Source organism: Delphinus delphis, chromosome 11 (assembly GCF_949987515.2).
Source record: "Delphinus delphis chromosome 11, mDelDel1.2, whole genome shotgun sequence".
Taxonomy (NCBI): Eukaryota; Metazoa; Chordata; class Mammalia; order Artiodactyla; family Delphinidae; genus Delphinus; species Delphinus delphis.
The window spans coordinates 94,003,773-94,029,367 of NC_082693.1; the positions used below are offsets into that span (position 1 = coordinate 94,003,773).

Below are 25,595 nucleotides of genomic sequence, written 5' to 3' on the forward strand. Positions count from 1 at the left end.
ATGGATGGTGGGCCCTGTGAGGCTACATCAACAAGCCTGTCCTGTCTGGCTTTCACCTGTCCGGCGCTGTGCAGTGGGAAAATGTTACCTGCCAAAACCCTTGCTAAAAGCCTGACACCTGGCAGCACACGGCGAAGTAAACTGAATCTCTCGCCAATTGCCTAGTCAAGCTATGGGGTCTTTGTCATTATATAAAAACTTTTTCAAATTGATCTCCCAGATTCTATCTACCCCATTCTCACACTGTCAGGTCTCTTTGTAAAATACAGGTCTAGTTATCTCTCCTCACTTGCTGAAGAATTTCATCTCCTGTCTTAGAGGGGAAAAAAAGGTCTAGACTCCTCAGCCTGATACATGAAGACCCTACACGCCACGCCACTTCATCGCTCCCTATCTCACTGCATCCATAGGCAGCCAAGCATTGGAGTCACATTGGGCTTGTCATCATTCCCTACACACGCCTGATAGTCACCAGTCAGAGCTTCGTACTTGGTTTCCTTGACTTACTCGCCTACCTCGCCTAGGTCCAGGATCAGTGTCCCTCTGCAAAGCCTTTCCTCCGCCAGAGACCCTGCCACAACTTAATAGCTGCTGTTACACCAGGTTGGGGTTTTGTTTTGTTTTGTTTTTAAATTTATTCATTTATTTATTTATTTATTTTTGGCTGCGTTGGGTCTTTGTTGCAGTGCACGGGCTTCTCGTTGCGGTGGCTTCTCTTATTGTGGAGCGTGGGCTCTAGGCGCACAGGCTTCAGTAGTTCTGGCGCACGGGCTTAGTTGCTCTGCGGCATGTGGGATCTTCCCAGGCCAGCGCTCGAACCTGTGTCTCTTGCATTGGCAGACAGATTCTTGTTTTGTTTCGTTTTGTTTTGTTTTTTGCGGTACGAGGGCCTCTCACTGCTGTGGCCTCTCCTGTGTCCAGAGAGCACAGGCTCCGGACGCGCAGGCTCAGCGACCATGGCTCACGGGACCAGCCGCTCTGCGGCATGCGGGCTCAGTAGTTGTGGCGCACGGGCTTAGTTGCTCCACGGCATGTGGGATCTTCCTGGACCAGAGCTCGAACCTGTGTCCCCTGCATTGACAGACGGATTGTTAACCACGGCGCCGCAAGGGAAGCGCCCACCATGTTGGTTTGATGTGTAGACGTCTCCATCTCAGTTGGAGAATTGCCGGCCCCACGTTCTGTTTGATGCAGATGGATAAGTGAATGCACACATGCACTGAGATGGTCTTAATGAGATGGCAGTCATACATGTTTTCATACCTGAACAGAGTCGTCACTTTTTTAGCAAGCAGGAGCCAGGATCAGCATTTTGAATCAAAATATCTGTTTCTGAGTGAAGAAAACTTCATGTGAATTGGTCTTTAAGTGAAAAATGAAGCTATTCATGGGTTCTGCCTCAGAACTCTTGGTTACTGATACTAGAAACTTATAAAAAGACGTAAAATGTGGTTCTCCATTTTAGGCTTCAGCTCTGGCGGCATGGACTACGGCATGGTTGGTGGGAAGGAGGCTGGAACAGAGTCTCGCTTTAAACAGTGGACCTCCATGATGGAGGGACTGCCCTCTGTAGCCACACAGGAAGCCAATATGCACAAAAATGGTAAGAGCAAACAAAGCTTCATGACTTGGAGCTGTTCTGACTCTCAGCAAGCCTTGATGAAGTGGCCTAGAAACTTCCTTTGAAGCACAGATCTTTTTTATCTTTTTCCTAATGAGTCTCTTGATTTTCCCCCCCAGTCCTGTGATCACCTAGGAGAGGAAGATTGGGGTTGTGTGTATTTCAAATTATAAGAAACTTGAAGGTGCTAGTTCCACTTAAGGGCAGCAAAATTTCCCACCTGCAATTGGATTGAGGGCAGTAGCAGTGAACTTGAGCTCCCTTTGTTAAAACCCTAATAAATTGGCTGAGAGAACAGAATCAGTTTTTGGAGCTACAAGAGAGAGATCACAACAAGTATATATCATGATGATTGTTTGAGCTCTTTGATCTCCAAAAGATGACTAATAGATCAATACATGAGGTTTGAACTTTACACAAAGCTTTCTTGTTCTTCATGAATGACAGTGTCTGCAAGACAGCAGTTGAGGGCACTGTAGGCTTTGGTTTTGAATGTGGGTCAGCTCTTCCATCTCTGTAATTCTCTGTAAGAGCATCTCCATTTCCCTTTGAAATAGATGAAAGGTCTTAGGACCTTCCTTCAGCCTTTGTTTCAATGTTTGTTTCATTTGACAGTAATTTACTTGGATTCAGCTGTATCCATGAGAACCAAGTGTAAATAGGTTTTGGACTGGCTCCTGCAGGGGCTTCCTGGCAGCCTCAGCCCCATCAGTCTGGAGCCTTTCAGGGTTCCTTTATAAACCCGTTTTTCATGTGCCCATCCAGTAGGCTGGTGAAGTGGCCATGTGAAGTTCTCTGCCTGCTGCCCCTAAGCATTATCATTTGATTTCATGCTACAAAATCAAGGATGATGTACTGAAATTATCAAATCTGTTTCTGGACTGAATAATCTAAGCTCAGCATCTATAGCTTTGGACACTTAGGCTGCTTCCTTAGGCTGATGATTCATTAAGTCCCCTTGTCCCCAAAGACGTGATAGGTGTATGATTATAAATGCACAGTGGCATATGAGAAGCTATCTTACAGGTAAAATGCTCGCTTGCCTTTTTAGAGCTTATAGGTAATGTTTTCCCATTTCCTTAGCAATCCCCAAGGTAATTGAGCTTTTCGTTTCCTACTACTTCAGTACTGTGTGCCCTTGAGTCAAATTCCTGTCAGTGGCTCCAGAAAAGCAAATGACTTCTCTTAGCTGAGCATGGAGACAGTTGTGATAATACTTGTGCTAGGCCAAACCAAACAGATTATTTTAATCGATATTTACACAAATACTTTATTTTCATTTTTTTTATTTTTGGCCATGTCGTGTGGAATGCAAGATCTTAGTTCCCCGACTAGGGATTGAACCCGTGCCCCCTGCAGTGGAAGCATTAAGTCTTAACCACTGGACCACCAGGGAAGTCCCTACACAAATATTTTAATACATTACCCTGGAAGTAATTTTATCTGTTCATAAACAGCATCCTAAGAGTAGATCAGGTAACACAATACAGCATGTAAAATTCATTTGAAAGATAAGTAGAATGGTATCGCAGAGGTCAAAATTTTCATTTAAAGTAAAGTTCATTTTTTGTTAGTTTAAGGGAATTATTAAGCTTTTAATTTTTTTCCTGCCTCCCAGCATATAAAATGCATGAAGGGGGCACCAACAAAACTGAAATGCTCTCGGGACAGCAGTTTTACAAAGGATTTGCTGTTCTTCATGTGTGGAGCCGTGGATCTCAGAGCTGCAGAGTTCACTGCTGGCCCTGTGCTGGCAGAGACCCTCGGCGGGAATGCTGTCTCATTGCTTTGGAATTTAAAGCAATTGCAGATGCCTTTCTCTCCAGCAAACTCCCTCTGTTTTCTCTGCTTCTTCCAGCTAAACTAGGCCTGATCAGCACTTAAAGACTTGGGTGGGTTGGTGTCAGTAGAAATGTAATTAAAAACCCTTCTATGTGCCGCAAATTGTTGAGTATTTTTCCTATTCCTCATTCCTAGGTCATTAGTGTAAAAACTGGGGGGATGATGGTATGATTCGTAGTTGATGAAAGTTTTGTTAACTTCATAAGACCATGGAATTTTAAAATTGGAAGGGACGTTCAGGAATGAGAACAGTGCTGTGTGCATAAGTGCAGACTGAGAGGCTAGAAAGGTGAGATGAGTTGTCGTGGTCATCCTGCTTCCTAATTATGCAGTGGCTTTCAAGTGTGACCTCTAATTCCAGGACTCTTTTTACTGCATACTGTGTTGGAGTTCCTCTAAATGAAAGCGCAACAAGTTCTGTTCATAAGAGTCCTTTCTGGTGTGAATTAGTTACCTTTCTCTTTTCTCAGGCGCTATAGTGGCCCCTGGTAAGACCCGAGGAGGGTCACCATACAACCAGTTTGATATCATCCCGGGTGACACACTGGGTGGCCATACGGGTCCTGCTGGTGATAGCTGGTTACCTGCCAAATCTCCACCAACAAATAAAATCGGAAGTAAATCCAGCAATGCCAGCTGGCCTCCAGGTATCGTACAGGAAATGTTTTTTCTGGGATATCATTTTTTTTATAATTGTTAATTTCAGGTTCTGAACAGATTGCTTCTGACACTCACAGGCATTCACTTTGATTTTTTTCATTCAGTAATTATTGTCTGATAAAAGCAGGGAAGAATTTGCTGTGGGAAGATAGCAAATTTTCATTAGAGGGGGTCTCTGCTCTGTAGAGTTCAGTCAAGAACATAGGTGTGAGCACTGATCGCCTACAAGGCAAGTTACTGTGGTAAATACTGCACAGGCACAGATAGGCCAGAGGAAGTCCGTGGAGTGCAGCCTGGGAGTAAAATAAGGTGACCTTGGAGCCGGGACTTGGCATTCATCCATGCAAAGGATGCCTTGAAACCTGGGTTCTTCTGAAATGTCCAGTGAATTGATTAGTTTATTCACTGAGCAAGTATTCATTATCAGGTTCTAGGTATGCAGTAGTGAGTGCAGTGAGACTGTTTGCTATTTGTTTTCTCTTTTTATTCTGATACAAGTAATCTATTTTCATTGTAGAAAAAACTTTTAATTTATTAAAGCAAAATTAAAAACAAGTTTGGTATATGTCCTTCTAAACCTCTTTCTATACGGGTATATTTGAGCTATGAATATGTATAGTTTCTAGTATAATGCATATTCATATGTACTACATACTGTTCTTCCTCATCATGATTAGGAAAGTAAAAGTTTAATATAGCTTTAAATATGATTTAAATTAACCGATAAAAAATTGTAAACACTTAAATATTTTCTAGGCTTTCTCATGATAAGCCAAATTCTTCCTGTGGTTGTCCCTGGACATTCCCCTCAGTAGTGGTCAGATGTGTTTTCTTTTGTGCATCTGAGCCAATTTCCAGTGAGATAAGTGGGAGAAATATCTCCTCTCCAACTCAGATTTTCTCCCAGTTTTTGTCCTAGATGCCCCACAGTTGTCATGAGACCACACTACCGTATCCTGCCTCCCTGCCCTCAGGCCTGAATTTCCCTGGGAGCAGGGCCTGGGGCCAGACCTTGAAGGTCTGTGGCATCAAGTTCCCAAGCAGAGAAAGAAGGTCGGCATGTCGTGATAGCACAGGAGTGCTGCTGGCAAAGTATATGTCAGGCCAACTTTTTTTTTTTTTTTTATGATGAAAATCTGAGCTAAAATAGATTCAGAATTTAGACTTTTCACAGATCTATTTCTTGTATCAAAAAATAACTTTACCACGTTTTGAACAACTTCCTACCTCTATCCAATATTTGTTCTCCTTACCTCAGAATTCCAACCAGGAGTGCCATGGAAAGGTATCCAAAACATTGACCCTGAATCTGACCCCTATGTCACCCCAGGAAGTGTGCTGGGGGGTACAGCCACATCTCCCATTGTAGATACTGACCACCAACTTCTGCGGGATAACACCACAGGTAAATAAGTGAAACACCCCTCGTGTTTATTCAGCACCCAGTATCTTCATGTTTGGCAGGCTGTGGCTTCATTTGTACTTGCTGGTATCTCACCAGAAAACATAGGAATATGTAGCTTTTCACATTTAGTTTTTAGATATAGTTTGTCCTTCCTCTTATTTAAGGTTAAATAAAATACTTCAAGATTTCACTAGTTATGCTGACATTGATCTGCACTGTTTTCATTTCGTTCTTCATTCGTCATCCAAAGGGTCTAATTCTTCCCTCAACACCTCGCTGCCTTCACCTGGTGCCTGGCCCTACAGTGCCTCTGACAACTCCTTCAGCAACGTTCATAGCACTTCAGGTACGCGTGTGACCCATTTCTGCCCCTTCGCTAGCGCTTTCCTGTCTGGCTGCCTTCTACAAAGGAAATTGGCGTTTATTTCTTAAGGAATAAATAGCTTAGGTCAGCGTGGATGGAGACACACCTCTTGTATTGGCCACGTCCTTGGGGAACTTGCAGTCAGTCTCAACAGAGGCAGGGTGAGACAAATACAGCTTTAGGACCAAGACAGATGGTGACATAATTACAGGGAGCTATGGGTGTTGAGAGGGCAGAGGTTATATCCTGATGACACAAGTGCTTTTCTTTTAACCAGTCTGCCAAGAAAATCAGGGGCCGTGGGAAGAACCAGTTAAGTCCAGGTTGTTGTTCCTAAGGCAGCCAATTAGAGCTTGCTTTTCTCCAAAAATTCTTCCACTTACAGACAAAGGCTAAGGGCAGATGGCCAAGGGGAAAAAAAGAGGACCTTGGTTAATTCTACCAACAACACTTGTTGAGTTCCGTGTGTGTGTGTGTGTGTGTGTGTGTGTGTGTGTGTGTGTGTAAGACAATAGGGAATGGAAAACTTAATGGTTATAACAGAGCCTTTGAAGTCACTTACTTAGCACAACGCCTTATAGATTGGTAGACCAATCATTAGTAATTGGCACCTTGGTCTTGCAAAAGTTGGACCTTAAAGCCATTAAAGTCATTAAGGCTTTTGACGTTTATCCAGGCGAATGCAAATAAAACAAATCCTTAGCTACCTACTAAGGCTCTGCGGGTTAATGTACTTACGGATTGTCTTCTTTTTCTTTCCACCTCTGTCATATCAGCAGTGCAACAGTAACCTCTCAGGACCAGGCAACATGCTAAGCCTTCAGCGTGAATTCTTATCTTACCTTCACCAAAGTCTGTGGGGGAGGTCCCGCTATTACCCCCATTTTGTAGATAAAGAAACTGAGATTCAGACAGCTGATAGAATTTGCCTCAGGTCCGAGTGAGTGTGTAGAGGAGCCAACTCCATATTCCATGTTTCTAAACACCACCCTACATTATGCTTTTATAGGACTTCTACCTTTTTTTTAACTTTTGTGTGTGTGTGTGGGGCTACACTGCATGGCATGTGGGATCTTAGTTCCCCGACCAGGGATTGACCCATGCCCCCTGCAGTGGAAGTGCACAGTCTTAACCACTGGACTGCCAGGGAAGTCCCCTAGGGCTTCTACCTTTACATAAAAACTCATTTTCACCTCTTTTATTCCTGTAACTGCCCATGCCTCTGTTTTAACTATTTTATCTTTCATTTACAAGCGGTCACCTGAGAGATGACTCAAGCATCACCCTTGTTTAAAACTAAATGTATACATTTCCAACCCTCACTCTCACAAATTTTCTTTTATTTATTTATTTATTTTTGGCTGTGTTGGGTCTTAGTTGCTGCACACAGGCTTTCTAGTTGCAGTGAGCAGGGGTTTCTTATTGTCATGGCTTCTCTTGTTGTGGAGCACGGGCTCTAGGTGTGCAGGCTCAGTAGTTGTGGCTCGTGGGCTCTAGAGTGCAGGCTCAGTAGTTGTGGCACACAGGCTCAGTTGCTCTGTGGCATGTGGGATCTTCCCGGGGCAGGGCTCGAACCCGTGTCCCCTGCATTGGCAGGCGGATTCTTAACCACTGCGCCACCAGGGAAATCCTGTCTTTCTTTCTTAACTAACTCTCTTTCTTAGTGGTGCTGCTGCACATCACTTAGTCGCAACATCTCAGTCTTCCCTCTCGCCTCTTCCTCACTCTTTCCTGTCTCCCTCACTTGCTGGGTCCAGCCAGTGATGACGTCTCCCAAGTGGTTTCTTCTCTCTCAGATCCATTTCTTCTCTTCCATTCTCTTTGCTGTCATCCACGTTTTGGCCCTAGTTTAAACACTACCTGCTAAATCTACTGCAAAAACTCCTGATAGCATCTGAAACTGCCCCCAGCAGACCTTTATGGCCTCCTTTACCTCTCTGCTACTGTGAAGTGTTGTTCGGCCAAAACTGGGGAGAAACATATTTGGTACAAAGAGAGTTTAAGTTGAAGCTCGGTTTCTGTTTTCCTGTCTTGCTGAGCCGTCCATTTATATCAGTCCTTCAAGACTTGTCTTGGCAAAGTCGTTGCTGACAGCCCAGCATTGTCATTCTCCTCCATGTATTGAACATATATGATGTTGCTGGGTTACCAGTTCTGTTGTTCATCTTTTCTGTTTTCCCGTCTGAACTTGAAGTTCTTGGGAACAACTGTTTATATTATCCATAGCACTGATTTAGCACCTTAAAAGCAGAGTAAGCCCTTGGTGAATATTTGTTGATTATATTTTTAAAATCTGTTTGAATGTTATCTAGTATTCTGGATCAAGAAAAGTTTAATTTTTTTTTTTTTGAAAAGTTTAATTTTTAATGTACTTTCCATTCAATCAGTAAGTATTTATAGAATAAATACTTTAGCTCTGCCTGGGTTCACATTCTACTATATCTAAGTATAAGTAAGACTAATGACTTTAAGAATACTTTCCTTGAATTTATCTTCCTTTTCAGGTTGTGTTTAGCTAAGAAAGCAGTAAAGAATTAGTTATCTTATTAACTCTTTAGCTCATGTGTTAATTTGTCAATTCAGAGTAAGAGTCATTGAAAATTTATATTTGATAAGCTCAGAGAACAAAATTATTTTGCGCCTCTTAAATTGTGCCCTTAATATTTTTAGAATTTAAGCACGTATGTATTCGTGTGTGCGTGTGTATGTGTATTTGTTAACAAAAGTGACCTGTCTAACCTAATTTCCTCCTTAATTTTCTCTTCTTATAGCAAAGTTCCCTGATTACAAATCGACATGGTCCCCAGATCCCATAGGACACAACCCCACTCATCTCTCCAACAAGATGTGGAAAAACCATATTTCCTCAAGGAACACTACACCGCTGCCCCGCCCGCCTCCCGGTCTGACCAACCCCAAACCGTCATCTCCCTGGAGCAGCACAGCACCCCGCTCAGTCAGGGGGTGGGGGACACAGGACTCACGGCTTGCCTCTGGTGAGAAGGATCTGCCTAAAGGAGCATCATTGTTCCAACCCGAGGGGCTTATGTTCACACAAATGTTGAAGACACAATGAACTCAGAGGAAATCACGGTTATCGGGTAGAGGAAAAAGTATCTCTTGAGTGGAGAATTGAAGTCAGCATAAGGCAGAGGGACCCAAGAACTCCCGAGGTACTGACGGAGTAAAGATGAGAACCCTGGGAGGACAACGTTGTCTTGCGAATAAGGCGCAAGAGCGCATAGGATCAAGGTCTAGGAGACGAGAACTGGCTATTCAGTGACAGGATGAAGGAGGTCAGAGTGAGGCAGAAGAAGATGGTTTATAAGAGGAGAGAGGAACCATGTGGGCTGTTTGAAAATGTGTCTCACGCGTGGCTATCTTAATTTTTTGATTGTTCTTCCTGATCTTTTTTTCTGGTTGCTTCCAGCCTCCACCTGGAGTGATGGTGGTTCAGTTCGTCCTAGTTACTGGCTGGTTCTTCACAATCTCACTCCACAGGTAACCACGCTTTCTTGGGATTTTCTGGATGGGACTTGATTGTATTAAGAGAGGGAAAGTCCGAGGTTTGTGGGGCTAGCAGAGAGGAGAGCTCGTTTATTTCCTGGTCACCACAGAGAGGTCCCGCCTGCAGGGGTGAGTCTCCCCAGCTAAGGCCCGAAGCCTACTTCTGAAGCTGGGGGGATGCTGGACACTCAGCTTCACGCCTGCCTTCATGGTGATGTTAACACGTGTAGTTTATAAATAGGGAGCATGGGGTGGTGTTATCTGGTGAATTCTGTTTAGCAGAGATAACTTGCTGTGTGGATCTGCCTGTCAGAATCTGGAACCAAGCAAAAAAGTTACCTGTTTTTGTGTTACTCATTCAACGAGACTTGTGGCTCACTGGTAACCATTTTTATGCTTCATTCATACACAATTAACCATCCATCTCTGCAGTAGAAGGAATGTGTGGAGTTCGTGGCTTAAATGCCGTATGTGTGAATTTCTGAATTTTCATTTCCTGTCTGTTCTCTTCTTCTCTGTAGATGGCATTACTGATTTGCTCTCATCAGAACGTGCTCTCTGGGTTGTTGTTACAGTGGTGGGGTTTCATTTACACCAAACCTCCCTCCCTTCTGCTTGAGTTGCCTGATAACTGACATATTTGCAGCAGCAAACATGGAGCAGTCAAATGAGGTTAAATGGACCCGTGGAAACTGAGCCCAGGGCCTTCATGTGGACTTGACAGCACAACCTTTACAACACCTTGTTAAAAAGGAATCAATTATACCTCCCTCCCTTTGACACAGAGATTAAATTGTCTGGCATTTAATTCATAAGTGGAGTCATGCACACTTTACTAAGCCAGCATTTTCCAGAGTGTTCCCATGGGATATTAATAGGTCTCTGGCCTAATATGTTTGTAATACATACTTGATTAAACAAAATGAAGCAGGTGCCTTCATTATGAGGCTTCTTAGACCCTTTACTGTGCTTTAACATGTATTATGATCCTCTGTGGGGAAATACAGATTCTCCTAAATTTATTTGCCCAGTGAACCTATTTGTGGGGAGTAAATCTGGGGCTCGTATTTCAAGGTTCATGTTGAGATGGACAGCTTTCTAAATACAGTTAACATGAGGAACTATCTGGAACGGCTCTTAATCTCCATATCTAATCAACTCAGCTGAAAGCCCTGGGTTATTTATTTAGCGAAGAGTTGACTGACGTATGGACATTTTATATAACCATCCTCAAAACATGCCTCATTATTTCTAAGTTGTCACAGTGCTGTGGGTGTAATATGGTTAGGATGAGAGAAGCAGTGTTAAAAGGAGCCTGTATTATCGTATGAAAAATAGTAAAGGTACAAACTACTATGGATAAGATAAATAAGCTACAAGGCTATATTGTACAACACAGGGAATATAGCCAATGTTTTATAACTATAAGTGGAGTATAATCTATAAAAATGTTATACACTTGAAACTAATGTAATTTTGTAAATCAACTATACCTCAATTAAATTTTTTCAATGTAAAAATAAATAAAATGAAAAAATAGTGATTTCATTTGTATATGTATATAAATGAATATAGGCGGGCTTCCCTGGTGTTGCAGTGGTTAAGAATCCGCCTGCCAATGCAGGGAACATGGGTTCGATCCCTGGTCCGGGAAGATCCCACATGCCACGGAGCAACTAAGCCCATGCGCCACAACTACGGTGCCTGTGCTCTAGAGCCCACGAGCCACAACTACTGAGCCCACGTGCCACACATACGGAAGCCCGCACACCTAGAGCCCGTGCTCCGCAACAAGAGAAGCCACCACAATGAGAAGCCCACGTACCACAACAAAGAGTAGCCCCCGCTCGCCTCAACTAGAGAAAGCCCGCATGCAGCAACGAAGACCCAACACAGCCATAAATAAATAAATTTATTTTTTTTAAAAAATGAATATAGGGATTGGCTGTGTTTGTGTTAGAAAGAATTGATTCATTTTAAAAATCAAAACGACCTAATAGCAGACATCTCACTAATCTGAGTCATAGCTTAAAAGGAGGTTATAAGGCCACATTTTGGGGGACCTGGATAAATTTACTTGTCATCACCTACAGTTTATTTATAGGGCGTCTATCCCAGAAAAGTCACTTGTGGTATATACTGACATGCTTATATAGTCAAGTGTCATTTATAAAACAATGCTAAGAGCTTTTGTCCCATCATTTTCTGTAAAGAATTACAGTGAAACTGCCGGTTTTCATCCTGTAGGGTTTCCATGGTAAAACCACAGAATGTTTCCACTGCTGCCGCCAGTAGCACAACTTTTTAAGGCTATTCCAGTAGTAATCTGTTTCCCTTCCCAAAAAATGAACTGAAATGTTGCACTGAGCAGCTTCAATAAACCTAGTAAAGATCTTGATACAACTAAATCAGAGTGAGTAAAGAGATTTGTTCTCTAAGTCATAGGTGAGGAAGGGCAATTGTCCCTAATCACTGAACACCCTAATGCTGAGAGTCTGACTAGGGTGAGCAGCTATAAAAAAAAATCATTGGTCACGTTGGCTGAGGGCAGCAGAAGGCACAAAGAAGTAGGTACACGTAGAGTCTCTCCTCGAGATGACGAGAGTAGGAGTAAGGAGACATCAGAATCATATGAGCTGGGTCAACCGTCAGCATTCTGAATCGTCAGGTGGTCAGCAGTGCCTTTCTTGTTTGTGTCTTTTCTCTGTAGCTTTTTGTGAGATTGGAAGAATGTTACATTAGTAATCATGCTCAGAACTTTGCATGTTCTCTTACATTCTTATTTGGTTACCGTCTTATTTCTGTTTTTTAAGGCTCTACCAATCAGTATAGGTTTACTTGTTTACCTCTTAAGGAAAACAGACCACAGGTTGAATCATATGCTTTCGTTTTGAGCTGTATTTATACAAATTTTTTATCTGCAAAATGGCCACATTAGATCTGAGCCCAGTGCTTTGAATATCTTAAGATTTGCCTTGAAGACCTGTATTCAGTGCAGTCTTTCCCTGCCTCGAGTTCTTCATTTGTCTCTCCTAGACTTATTTAGTACTAATGCTGTTATTTACGAACCGGAAGTCCTTCTCATTCTCAAATATAAGAAAGGTCACTTGACTTCCTTTCCCACCCCATCACCAGTTTTTATCTCATGACTGTCATTACTCTTTAGATTGATGGGTCAACCTTGAGAACCATCTGCATGCAGCATGGCCCACTGCTGACATTCCATCTGAACCTAACCCAGGGCACCGCCCTGATCCGATACAGCACCAAACAGGAGGCGGCCAAGGCCCAAACTGCACTGCACATGTGAGTACCCAGCCTACGCTCACTGAGACAAACATGCATGAAGAGGCACATGTGAGTATTCGGGCACCTGCTTAATTAAACAGAGATGCACGAGAACATGCACACAAACGGCATCCTGACATGAGCAACTGCTTGAGTGCCGAGGTGGCTGATCTCTTCTACTTACGTAAGCATGGACTGTCCTGTTTGTATCCGATAAGCAGAATTCCAAAAGTAACAGATTTGTGAAGCAGGGAGTAAATTTTTAGTACCATGAAACAAACCCAGTATTGATGAAATGTGAGACGCTGTAAGTGCTGTCCCTTTTCATAATAGGGTCTATAGCTGCTTTCTTTGGCCTCTCTGTGGGTGATGATGGATATTGTGGTCTTAGTGGTAGCAGGGGTTCTGCCTGAAGTAAGTGGGGCTGGATCAGACTCTGGCCATCCTCTTCCCCGCCACTGTCAAGGTGGTGAACAGGAGGAACTGACTCCCCGTGGCTGCAGATGCCATGACAGAAAGGTACACACGGAACAAGCAAGTGATGGGGAGGTCAGGCAGTGAGCCCGGCCCTGAGACGAAGCAGCACTTTAGGTCCCTGGAGCTGGGTCACCTTGATGCTTGGGGCTGTGATCTTTTACCCCCAAGGGGAAAAAAAAAAAAAAAAAAAGAGACGACATTTTACTTAACATACAAATTCCATGTCCCAAGGGATATTGATGTATAATATTCTCCAGTAGTCTTTGGATATCTGGAGATTGAGTGATACGTTGTTCTCAATCAGTACTTCTCAGTCACCTCTTGGTTAAAATGCAGGTTCCGATCCTGTGATTCTGAAAAGCTTCCAGGGGAGGTGGAAGCTGCTAGTCAAAGGACCACACTTTTGAGTAGTGAGGACTCAAAATACTCAGTCCCTATGCATGCTTTTAGGAGTTTCCTCAAATGCATAGCTCTTTCCCTCCCCTTTTTTCCAGGTGTGTGTTGGGAAACACTACCATCCTGGCTGAGTTTGCCACTGATGATGAAGTTAGCCGCTTTCTGGCACAAGCTCAGCCCCCTACCCCTGCGGCAACCCCGAGTGCACCCGCAGCGGGTTGGCAGTCCCTGGAGACCGGCCAGACCCAGTCAGATCCCGTCGGACCTGCTCTGAATCTTTTCGGTGGGTCCACAGGGCTCGGGCAATGGAGCAGCAGTGCTGGTGGCAGCAGCGGGGCCGATCTTGCTGGCGCTTCATTGTGGGGACCCCCAAACTATTCTTCTAGCTTGTGGGGAGTCCCGACCGTGGAAGACCCCCATAGGATGGGCAGCCCTGCTCCTTTACTACCTGGTGACCTTCTGGGAGGAGGGTCGGATTCAATCTGAACTTAGAACTTTCAACTCTGACCTCGTGACCTTTTTTGGAACAGCAGCAGCACTAACTTGACCTTTTCGTTTTTTTTTTCAACTTGCAATAAATACATTTTTAAAAGGAAAAAAGAAAACGGAGAGAGAAAAAAAGGTGGGTCATTGACAGACTGTCTGAGCACATAGTTGCCTCCCTTATAACTTCAGTTTTTTCGTTTGGAATATGAATCCAAAAAGAGAACATATCACTCTTGAAATACTTGAATCATGAACGCCAACCTAGAAAGACAATGTGAAGCAAGTACACATACCATTTAAATTTAAACACAAAAAAATTAAAAAAATTAGTTTCTAGTTTTTCACTTTTTTCATGTTATATGGAAGTTGTTGCTAAGAAACATATATACTGAAAAAAAAATAGCTTTTTAACTTTGTTTGCACTGGGTGTGTTTCCGTCCTTAGGTCTACCATGTTTGGGAGGGAGGGGAATTCAAAAGAATTGTTGGGGTGGGGGAGGGAAGACTTGACGGAGCCTCACTTTAAAAACAAAAACACAAAAAACCTAAAAAAAAAAACAAAAAAAAAGAAAAAAAAGAAAAAAATTGTGATTGGCTGGTTGGTAAATACCAGTGTGTTCTGGCACATGTAACTGCCCAGGCATGCTCGTTCTGGTATGTGTGTGCACGTGTGTTCATGTGCATTCGCGTGCATCCTTCTCTCTGTCTCTGTGTGTATGTGTGTGTGTGTGTGTGTGTGTGTGAGAGTGTGTGTGCGCGCGCGCGCGCCTGTGTCCTCCTCCTCTCCCCATCCTGATTTCTCAGAAAGCTGCATTGCTGACAGTCCGCAGGCTGGCTGGCCGGCCATCTGCTTTTTATTTTTATTTTTATTTTTTTTAACTATGAGAACACAGGAGCACGAGCACCTCGGGGAGCCACTGCTACTGAAGCCACCCCGTTGGGCTGTATTGAGATGAACAGAGTGCTTTTTAATGAGGAAAGCACGGAGCTCCTTTACATTTGCAAAGTAGCCCGAGCGTGAGTTTTCTGTCTCTTTTCTTTTGACCTAGCAGTAGAGTGGAACACTGCCAAGTCCCCAAAACTAGGAAAGCAGGAGGTACCTCTTGGAGCAACTGTGTGTTTATTTATTTCTGTTTTTTTGAAGTAAGTGGCTACTAGTAGGCACATCTGAATATCTGTTAAATTTCATACTGGCCTTTTCATTAGTCTGAATGGGAACAGACAGTAAGGTAGCTTTTAATGATGTGATGTCTCAAAAGCAGAAAAACTGTGTTCCCCCTTTGTTGTGTAATCAGGTATGAGAAATTGGTCAGAAAGTCAGGTAATGCTGAATTTAAAATTTCTATTGTTTCTCTTTAACATTTTACGAAAACAGAAAAAAAAATAAGTTGTGAGCAGCCTCCTGCAAGCATCCGCAGCTCCTCCCTCTCTGCCCCCTTCTTGCTGAGCGTTACCTGTGCCAGGCCGTGGCGTGTTACAGCACCAGGCCATCACTGACAGAAACGTTTACTTAACGAATGTTCTTAAACCAGTGTGTACTTCAAGCGTTTCCTTTTGTTTCTCTGTGTTGTGTATTTCCTGTGTATGTGGTTTTGCTTAGGCAGGTATAACTTAGCAAAGACTTAAGTATTGCACCTTTTTTTTGGTTTTGACCTCTTTTTTTTTCCCTTGTAATGTTGCTTTTTTTATTTCGGTATTTAAAGACTTTTTTTTTTTAAGCATCAATGTAGTAGTACTCTGGGCCGAATAGGGGGCAACTTTTAATCCACAGTTATCACCAACATGTATGTACTTATGTTGGAATCAAAATGTATCAAACTGCTTTTTGTGAAGAGTTACAGCAGACCTGAAGGGTACCCCTTTATACAAAACAGATGGCTGGCGGGGCGGGGGTGGGGGGTGGGGGGGGGCGTGTGCCGGTAACGTGGTAGCACTTGTGTGGACATCCCAGTCTGCATTATACTGTTTAACATAAAGTGCCGACATTCTGTACCAGCAAATACCTGCCCATTCCAACCCTTGGTGGGAGCAGACCTCTACTGTCCTCCGTAACTTGCTGCTAGTGAGGACAAGGGAGTTTTTCTTTCTTTAGCATCTTCAGTGAAGGATACAACAATGCCTAATAATGTATTTGACTTTTAGCTTGTGTCTGTGGGTGGGTGGGTGGCTGTGTATAGGAAAAGGCAAAAACCAATTATTTGCATTTAAGTGGTTTTGTGAGACAAAGAATGGGAATTCTGTAGTCCTCTCAGTTTACTCTATTGATTATAAACCTAGCCTCAAAAGAGATTGACGTGCGTAATTCAAGTGAGTGCTTGCTCGTGCAAGTCTTTATGAACCCTTTGTGGGTAGGTGGTCAAACTTGAGTTTCTAGCGTTGGTTTGGTCCCATCGGATGCCTTTAGAAAACTAACTGTGCCCTCCGGTTTTCATCACCACCATGCCCCTTCCACTTCTGCCCGTGCACAAAATGTCTCCTTCGAGCCCCACCGACTGCTCTCTGCCTGGGGGCGCAAAACCCTGGCATGTGTGGTGGCCTCCAGGTGAAGAGCAGCTGTGTTCACACATCTACAGAAGGCTGAATCTGAGTGTCCCTGGGCCGGGAGCATGTCCTGAGGCTCACGCGAGCCAGTGGTGACTGTCCACTGCCGCTTTTGGTTCCCTGGCATGTCCTCCCCACCCTCCTCTTTTCCTGCCTGTTGATTCCTTGACCTGCACTATGGGTTAGTTGAGTTCCTTAACGATACTACGGTGAAAGCCGGGTGCTAGAGCCCCTCTTGTTTACAAGACATAATGAGGGATTTGAAATATGTAAAAATAAACATGAGAAGCTAAAATGTTCTTCCATCATAAGCTTAAAGGGAAAAAAACTGAAAACTTAAAAAAAGACCAAAAAGTGCATATATATATACATATAAATATATATTTTAGATGAAGACTAACTCTGGGAGCATTTAACAGTGTTTTTTGTTTTTAACATTTATTTTCCTGCTTTAAAATTTGCAAGCATTCTCAGGAATTCTAGGGTAGGAAGCCAGATTTTGGAAGATGGTTTATTTAACCATATCTTATCCTAGATAGACGGCTGTTTCTTTCCTGTTAATAAACTTTTACAAGTTCCTGAAACTTCAGAAAGTTTAAACAATTTTTACTTATAATGTAAAAAGAAAAGTCTCCAAACATTATTGTCATACTGGGGATCACACATTTTAAAACATGTAGAAAGAAATATTTTTTAAAAATTATCAATTTAGCAGCAACAGGTAAATTCACGAGCTTAAAAGATATGGGAGAAGGATTAAGCTTTATAAGCGCTCTAGCATGGATTCATTGGAAATTGTGCATAATTTAGTGGGAGAGTGTTTGGTGTGTATAAATGGGAATGCCATCACTTTATTCCTTTCCGTTTAAGACTGAACATTTAAATCTCCCCTTGGAACTTTTGATTTTCTTTAAAGGAACCTTTCACCCTGTCTCCCCAACCCCAGCAACAAAAGAAAGGATCAAAGAAAGAAACAACAGCTTAAAAAAAAAAGTAACTCTAATCTGTAAAGTAGTACGGTTGGATTGCTGAGAATCTATGTAAAGAGTTAGGAAATATAGGTTAATAATTTTTGGAACAAATTTAAATGTAGGCATTACTAGAGAAAAAGTATCTATGGACTGTTCTGTTAATGAAGAATGTCCATCTTACCTCCGTTTGTTAAGGGAGGAGGAGAAAGTAGAAGAATCTAATAAGGAACAAGTGGTTTTACTTTTTTAGCTCCCAGCTACCGTTGTGCTCATTTTAATTGCTGTTCTGAAGATCTGCTGCTTAATTATCCCCATCCCCCAGCAGGAGATGTGGAGTATTTCCTTTCAGTTTTTGGTGATGTCGAATTCTCTTTTTGTATTCCCTCCTGGGCCAGGGGTTAGAATTCCCAAGCATGACCACAGCTTCTTTTAAACACCTAAGCTTCCCAGGGGGAAAGAAACTCCTGCTCGACAGGTAAAGGGAGTGGGTGGGGTTGCTGCCTGCAGTTTCTCCGAAACCGCTTTAGTGCCTTCGTACATACACCCACACATCCTAAGCAGGAGGAACTCGTGCGTATGTGCATGTGGTCCCGTCGCTCCAGACAGTAAGACGCTCACCCGTTACGGAAATTGGAGTGGTTCTGGACAGGCCCCAAAGGCAGTGGGCTAAAATTAAAGTCATTAAAGAAACAGAAATCGAGGAAGTATGCTTTTATGTCTTGATAATGTGGGATACCAAGATCCTTCCTTGTGATGTCACCCTTTGTTACTGTGTATCAGCTTCTCCGGTGACAACTGCAGTGACTTGGAAAGGCTCTGTGTCGGGCCTTTAGAAAGGGGTTCCTGTTTTTCTGCTCTTCTCCTTTGTCTCCTCCCTTTCCCATCAACTCCCTTTTTCTTGACCAGTTGCTGGAAGCTTTGCTTTTTTGGTTGTCAGTGACCTAAGAACAGGATATAGTGAGTATGTAATGGAAGAGGAAAACTTTTCTTTCCATGGTATTCCTTGGCAAGAGCCATGTCTGCTGAGAGGTTAGATGGCTTCAGTACACTTAGAAAATGTGGCGGAAGCATCTTCTCTTCCACTGCATTCTGGCATGGGTACAGGGGCTTGCTGGTGACCTCTCATTACATGGATTTACTTCATGAACATTTTGATCATGTAAACTTGAGCTTTCCAATTCTTACCAGTTTCCTGTTTTTTTTAAACACTTGATTACTAGTGGCCAGAGGTATCCCACTCTCAAACATCATGAACTTGGTTTCTGTCTACCACGAGTAGCCAAAAGGAAAGAAGCACTAGAAGGGGAAGGGAAGGCTTCCATCAGACCGGAGACCTCTCCTGGCAATTAAGATCCAGTGCCATGACCTAATTTTAGGTGTTTAAAAAAAAAGTACAGATCTCCTAGACACTGTGACGAAATGGATGGTCCATGTGGCATCTCTGATCCCCCAAGTCCCCAGCCCTTGATATTTTTCATTTACAACATTCACGGAAGTTAACTTAGCAGTGCTGCAAGTTAAGGTTCCAAAGCACATCCTTTCATCAGTGTCCCCCAGTAAATCAACATTACGCCTTGATTGCCATTCAGTCAGTTTTATTTATAGCAACTTGATTTTCTATTACTGTGGCTCCTGTTCTAAGAACTTTCCCACCTCTTCTGACGTGAATGTAGCAGAAGTTAGCAGTTGGTTCTTCCAAGTTCCTGTGGGTTACATGTCGTGTGTAAGATATGCAGAAAGAAAGAAAAGAAAAAAAAATTACTGTCGAAGAATTTGGAAGACCTGTTATTAATATAGCTAGCAGCAACTAAAATTTCACAGGCTATTAACTAGTTGCAAGTATTCACTCTCACTTTCACCACTTTTTGCGGGGGAGGGGGGCAGTTTTTGTAAGATTAACAGCCAGATTCCATATCGACCTCAGATGCTGCGTACTTTTTAGTTTTATTTTTTCTATTCTGCCATCTTGACTGTTAAACAGAATGAAGATGTCTGTGAGCTGAGCAGAATGCTTAGGCCAAGCCTGTTCTCTGCTGTTTAAACAGGATGTTTGCAGCAGACTTGGCTGTAGTAGCCATCTCTAAGATTAGGGAACAATTGAGTCTTTATGTTGAAAAGGTCCCCTTCTTCCCCCATCCTCAGAGTTCAAATTCAGCATACAACACTCTAGGTTATTGTTTTGAGTTTGGGTTTTTTTCTTTTACTTATCTATAAGGTCTTTAGGAGTAGAGATACATTTTTAGCTGGTTAAAAAAAAGAAATCAAACCTGTTCTTCTCCAGTGTTTCGCCAAGTTTTGTCACACGTCACGTCTATACATTAACTACACTTCTTAGTGTTACTACAAAGAGAAATCTTATTGTTTTCCCTCCCGTGAGTGTACAACTAAGGCTGCATGCGATAGTGCAGATGAAAATAGTCTGGCCCATGTGTATAACCTCAGCAGTTAATCAGAAAACGGAGTGCCCTTCCCCTCAGCTGCAGAACTGCACCACAGCCTCTCTGCTTTCTTATCCACAAGTACAGGGTGTCCAAGCAGTCTAGAAACAGGCAGGTATATACAATGTTGTCAAGGACATCATCAGTCTATTACAAAACATAGAATATTATCTCTATTTCCAGATTCAGTGCACACCCTGTGATAAGGCCTGTAGGTTTATGGCCAGTGCCAAAGGTGTGTGTATTTTCAGAGATGGTCCCCATTTGTCAATGATGGCGTTGTTTTCTTGACCTGAAATTTGACAAAGGAGGTACTGGCATCACATTCTTCATTTGGAATAATTATCAACTTCAAGAATCTATGAACATAGTAATAACATAATTAAAATTGAGCAATGACCCTGCCTGCTTCAGCAGAGGAAAGAGGCCACAGACATGCACAGGATGGTGAAGGGAACACCGGTCAGGAAACAGGGCTACACCCCACCGGCTGGGCATCCACGCCGTCCTCATGTTTACGGTCACTCGGACTCGATCTGGACTAATTACCAAGTATTCAAACATTTGAGTGGTTTTTTTTGTTTGTTTATTTTTTGAGTGGTTTTTAAACTGTCAGTCTGTTACAATAACCTCCAACCATCACCAAAATAAAATAGCAAAAGTGATAGAAACTGCCAGTGTTTGCCTCACAGAATTTAAATAATTTCCTCTTCAGATAGCCGTACACCTGAATTTGTTTTTAACGACAACTGTGCACACCGGGAAAAACGGTACTGCCCTGAGCAAAAGGTCTCTGCAAAATTCAGCTGTTGGTTCTTCATTGTGACACACGCTTGTTTTGTTCATGGGAGGAGAAAGGTCAGAAAGAGGCAAGAAGCGTTCTGTTTTAAATTGAAAAGAAATAGTGTTTCCCTAAAGCACTTTGTGCCTCAGTTTCACTTTCAAAATATAAATCAGTTTTGAAAGTAAATTCCCAATTGGAATTGATCCATTTTGAGCCAATATTAATTAGTTGGGATTGTTTTTCTCAAAAAGTGAAAGTCCTCTTCGCTGCTGCTGGTGAGCAGCAGAAGAGAAACAGTGGAGTAGCTTCCGATGTTGTGGGGTGAAGTGCTTTCCTTCCTTTCTGGTCCCCCGCTTCCCTGGACCTCTTACTGCATCTGGCGGTCCTTCTCCTTGGGGTCCTGAAAGGCGTGCACAGTCCTCGGAGGGCTGGGTTGTGAGAGGTGACGGGATGCCAGGAGCCACTTCGCTGCAGGACCAACCTGACAGCAGAGCTTTATGGAGAGGAAGAGAGTATATCCTGCGTGTGTTCGCCAAAAATGAAAAAGGGGACTGTTTATACAAAACAGAGCAAAAACCTTTGGAACCCTTAAAGAAGTTACATACCTTTTAAAGGTAGTAGAGTTTTTCACCAAGTGATACATTCAGCATGACACTTCTTGCCAGACGTTTCGGGATAAGTTAAAATATATGTGTTTAAAACACCACCCCTACCCCCCCCTTTTAATTTTGTCCAAGGAATTACTTACTTAAGTGTAGTATTTCTGAATGTGCCTTTGTGAGCTCAGAGACCGTCTGTTTTAGGAAGAACCTACCCATTGGGATAAAACAGAAAGACGGTCAGCTTGGTCTTTAGGGAAGTCGGCATTTCTCCGGACCGACCCCGGGGCGTTTTAATTGCACAGTGTAGAGTCGTGGGGGAGAGGTTCCGGGACTTGGGAGAGGGGATGACGAGGTGATGATGCACAGATGACAGAGACCAGGTTAGTCCAAGAGTGCAGGTTGAACTTAATCTCTCTGCATTGCCTAGTCTTCTTCGTGTTTATGTGTGTGCGTGTGTGGCTGTGGCTGTGGCTGTTTTAGTCTTTGTTTTCCCGTAAGCACTGGAGAATTGAAATATGGTGATGCTTGTGACACACTCGTGCACGTCGAGAAGGCTTTTCTCTCTCCTGCCTCACGCACGGCAGGCGGCGCGTTGCCACCCTTTGAGTCTGTGTCCTGAGAAGGCAATTCTTTTCCCAAATGGAAGTCACATAACGTTGCTGTTTGTGCAAACAGGGTATCACACACGAGGAAAAGGCTTTTGAGAGGATAAGATTGACGTGTTTGTGAAAGAAAAGAGAAAAATCTGCAATCATATTTTATTTCTTCAGAACTATTATAGTTAAACATAGAAATCTGCAGTGTCTCTTCCTTTGTTTCACGTTTGTTTTAAACAATTCCACCTCTTCTCCCCACTCCCTCTCTTCTCTAAAGAGAAATCAAGTGAATGCTAAGGGCCATTTCCATAATTCCTCAGAACTCCCCAAAGAGGAAAACAATCCCTCCGCAAGATTCCTTCAGCTTCATTCAGGAAGACACAGGGAGGAGAGATGCTGCAGCTTCCGGGGCTTCACTCTCATTCCTCTCTAATGGCCTTGAAATGTATTATTATGCAAATGTGAATTTTGATACTGAATTTAAGAAGAGGTTGTTGGATTTTTCTTTTTTCAAAAAAAAAAAAAGGTCCCATATGTGGTCATCATTGCTTCTTTACTTTGTAACGTGTGAATTGTAACTATGCATTCTGCAAAGGGGGGGGTGGGAGGAGAGGGCAGAAAGGGGAAGGAAGTAGCTTTGTATCCTTGTTCTACAGTTTCTGTGTCCATGGTATCCCCTCAAGCTGGCAGGGAAGGGGAGTGAGAGTAAGAAGCGGTAAGGTCGGCCCAGTGAGGTAGAAAGAGACCTGTGAGTCCGGCCTGGCACTTCCTGGGGGGCCTGCAGTCCCTACCAACCAGTGTGGTACGGGATCTCCATCCTAGCCGTGCAGTGTCAGCTGGGTGCAACAGGAGGGCCCGGAAGGCCCCCGTGTTTTCCGGAAAAAAGTGCTCACCCTGTCCTGAACTCAAAACCCTTTCCAGCTCAGGAAACCTTGCCTCACTCGTGCTGACCTTAATCTTTATGTCATTTCAGAAAAAAAACTCCTCCTCCTCGCTCCGTTTTAATTTTTCTTTCTCATTTTTAAGTGAATTTAATTGTAAGGAAACTTTCTTGCTCTACGGGGAAGAGGTCTGTTGCTTGACAGGCAAACAGGGCAGCTCTCCCCTATCCACTACCCCTCCGCCATATGTGACCTCTCTGCTTCCCTTGCAGTTACTAAGCTGTGTGTAGCTAGTGAGCAGCGAGGTGTTTGACACGGGAAAGCCCACAGCCTCCTACTTGTCCTGACAGCATCCCTCTGTTGATCCTTCCTGCAGTCAGTCGTGGCCCTTGCATTGCTCTGGTCTAGGCGTTACTGGCAACACACAGTATCGGAAGCAAGAGACCGCCGTGCCTGGAGCCAGTGTTTCCCTGCAGCAGTTTTGCTGTTGATGTTCACAGTACTGTAACTAGTAACAGACTTGATCACAGTCTCCTCGTGCCCCTGCAAGCCTGCACAGGCACGATCTCATCAGGGTTCCAATCTGTTAGATTGCCTTTAGACAAAAAAGAAAACAAAAAAATAAAATTCTGACGTTTCAGCTGTCTAACACAAAACAATACCTCGAGGTACATTTCCCCTGCAGTGTAGACCCTTAACTCCCCTCCTTTTCTGACATCGGTGGGTTATCCTTGGAAAAATATGAACATGTAGATAGCGGGATAACTTTTACAATTTTTCTTTGCTGTGAAAGTAACCCTAAAATATGTTTTCCACTTCTTTTTTTAAAGCCATCAGAAGTTTCAGATCTTATTCTTTCATGTTTAAGAAGAGAAAGCAGAACAGGTCAGGGGAGTGGACTTGCATTTGTGGGGTGATGTTCTCTCCATTGCCTCCCATACACAGTGACGACAGACCAGTGTTTAAACCCTGCTCTGAATAGATGCCATCTATTCTAGCTCTAGTTCCAGGGTAGGGAGTGTCTGGATTTCTCTCTTCCAGAAGATCCATCCCCTCCAGGGACTCCAGAATGTTTTCTCCTGAGACCTTGAGTTCTCAGCCTTTCTTGGTTCAAACACACACACACACACACACACACTTTGAGTAACTGAGTAGCATTCTGTAGATCATAAAGAGAATCAGTCCCTGGCATTTCAATTTTGTGCTGTAGAATTCATAGCTGTGTCGCTTTGTGATGCTCTGGAAATGAATTGATTTCTTACTTAGAAGGAGAGTCAGCTGAGACGTGCAGGCAACCTCCCTGAAAGGCCCGCGCACCCTCAGGTGTCCCTCCCTCCACAAGGCTTGAAGCTGACTTTAGGGAGAGGTAAATAACGAGTGCTGCTTGTAGGGATCTGTCAGCTACTGCTCTCCTAGATTTGGCCGCTCACGAGGCAGGACCAGAATAGATCGTTTTGAATAGCTTCTTCGCAAACCCCCTAGCTCCCCCCATCTTAAAGATAAACCCTGTATCTTTCAGGAAGCTCTTTTTAGGTTGGGCTCACTGATCTTTGTCTACTGACGACTTCCTTTGAGGGAAGAAGCTTGATGATAAATGCACGCATATCCACCACCCACCTTCTGATCTGGGCGCTGTTGACCTGCGAATTTTATTTCTGTTGTTTGTGTGGAAGCCCTTTTCTATCAGTCTCCTTCCTCTGGTCCCTCCTGAGTTTTTCCTGCCCTTCTGTCCCTCTGCGATGCTCCCAAAGGGCTCTGCTGATCTCTGCACTTCTGTCCTGGGACACTCCCCCCCACCACCCTTTGCACACACCAGTGACCAAAGTGTGTCCAGTGATCTCACAGAAGACCTAAAAAATGGTGCATGCACCATGAATGTGCTCACAGAGACACGTGCACAAGATTCTGCACCCTTGGCCTTAACCTCAGTATGACTTAAGGTGCAGGAACATTTTTAACAGGTTTTAAAAAAACAAAAAAACCCTTCCCAGAGGAAAAAAAATAAGCAGATGCAACGGCTCAACCATGCCCACTCCTAACGCTCCACTATTTGCTTATGACTTACTCTGTGCCCACCCCACCCCTCCCTGTTTCGAGTAACCAAAAACAGATAACAGAAGCAACCCGAGGAGAGGTTTCTGGACTATTTTCTCTTTCTCCATTTAGATGGAGATATATATGCTGCTTTGGGTTCCATAATCCTAGGGGGCTATGTTTACATAGTAAAATACATCCTACCAAATCAGGAAACTGAATATGGGAATCTCTGCAATGAGAGTTAGGTCACTGATGGTGAACAAGAGAAGTGAGGGCCCTGGGGGATGGCGCAGAGGAGAGACGGAGCAGTGCCACCTGACGGCCTGGGACGTGTGGCTCCTCCCTTCGCTTCTCTCCTTGCCCCCTTTCACAGAAGGTGCAGAGAAGGGCATCAGAAAGAGGCTGGATCTTTCAAAGGCAGCTTTCCAACTTTGCACACAAACAGGTAACAGGAAGGTACAGCAAAAATCCTCTCATCTGAAACACTGTCCGCAGAAACAAAACCTGTAAACATGACTAAATAGCTGCACAATTTTGATGCTCTCTGCAAGTTACCTAGAAGTGTTTTGTTTTTCTTATACTTGAAATAGCTTTTACAATGTTATTTTGGTGGCTTTCTTTTCTCTCTACTGGTGGGCCATAGAGTGGATGACGGGATTTAAGGAAGTTTGAGGGGAGAAAAGGGAGGCTATGGCATTGT

General features: G+C 43.4%; 1 protein-coding gene across 6 annotated transcripts in view; it reads left to right on the forward strand.

The window, feature by feature from the left end:
* Positions 1 to 15,931, forward strand: part of TNRC6B (trinucleotide repeat containing adaptor 6B) — a 251,205-nt gene extending 235,274 nt beyond the window's left edge. For 5 of the 6 annotated variants that reach the window (XM_060025701.1, XM_060025700.1, XM_060025704.1 and 2 more), the window contains 8 exons: positions 1,466 to 1,603; positions 3,934 to 4,110; positions 5,382 to 5,528; positions 5,779 to 5,874; positions 8,664 to 8,888; positions 9,323 to 9,393; positions 12,566 to 12,705; positions 13,659 to 15,931. In XM_060025701.1, coding sequence (XP_059881684.1) covers positions 1,466 to 1,603; positions 3,934 to 4,110; positions 5,382 to 5,528; positions 5,779 to 5,874; positions 8,664 to 8,888; positions 9,323 to 9,393; positions 12,566 to 12,705; positions 13,659 to 14,046 — 1,382 coding nt within the window. In that variant the 3' untranslated portion in view covers positions 14,047 to 15,931. Of the gene's footprint in view, positions 1 to 1,465; positions 1,604 to 3,933; positions 4,111 to 5,381; positions 5,529 to 5,778; positions 5,875 to 8,663; positions 8,889 to 9,322; positions 9,394 to 12,565 lie in introns of all 6 variants that reach the window. The other variant, XM_060025705.1, reaches the window with a different exon arrangement.
* Positions 15,932 to 25,595: the final 9,664 nt, after the last annotated feature.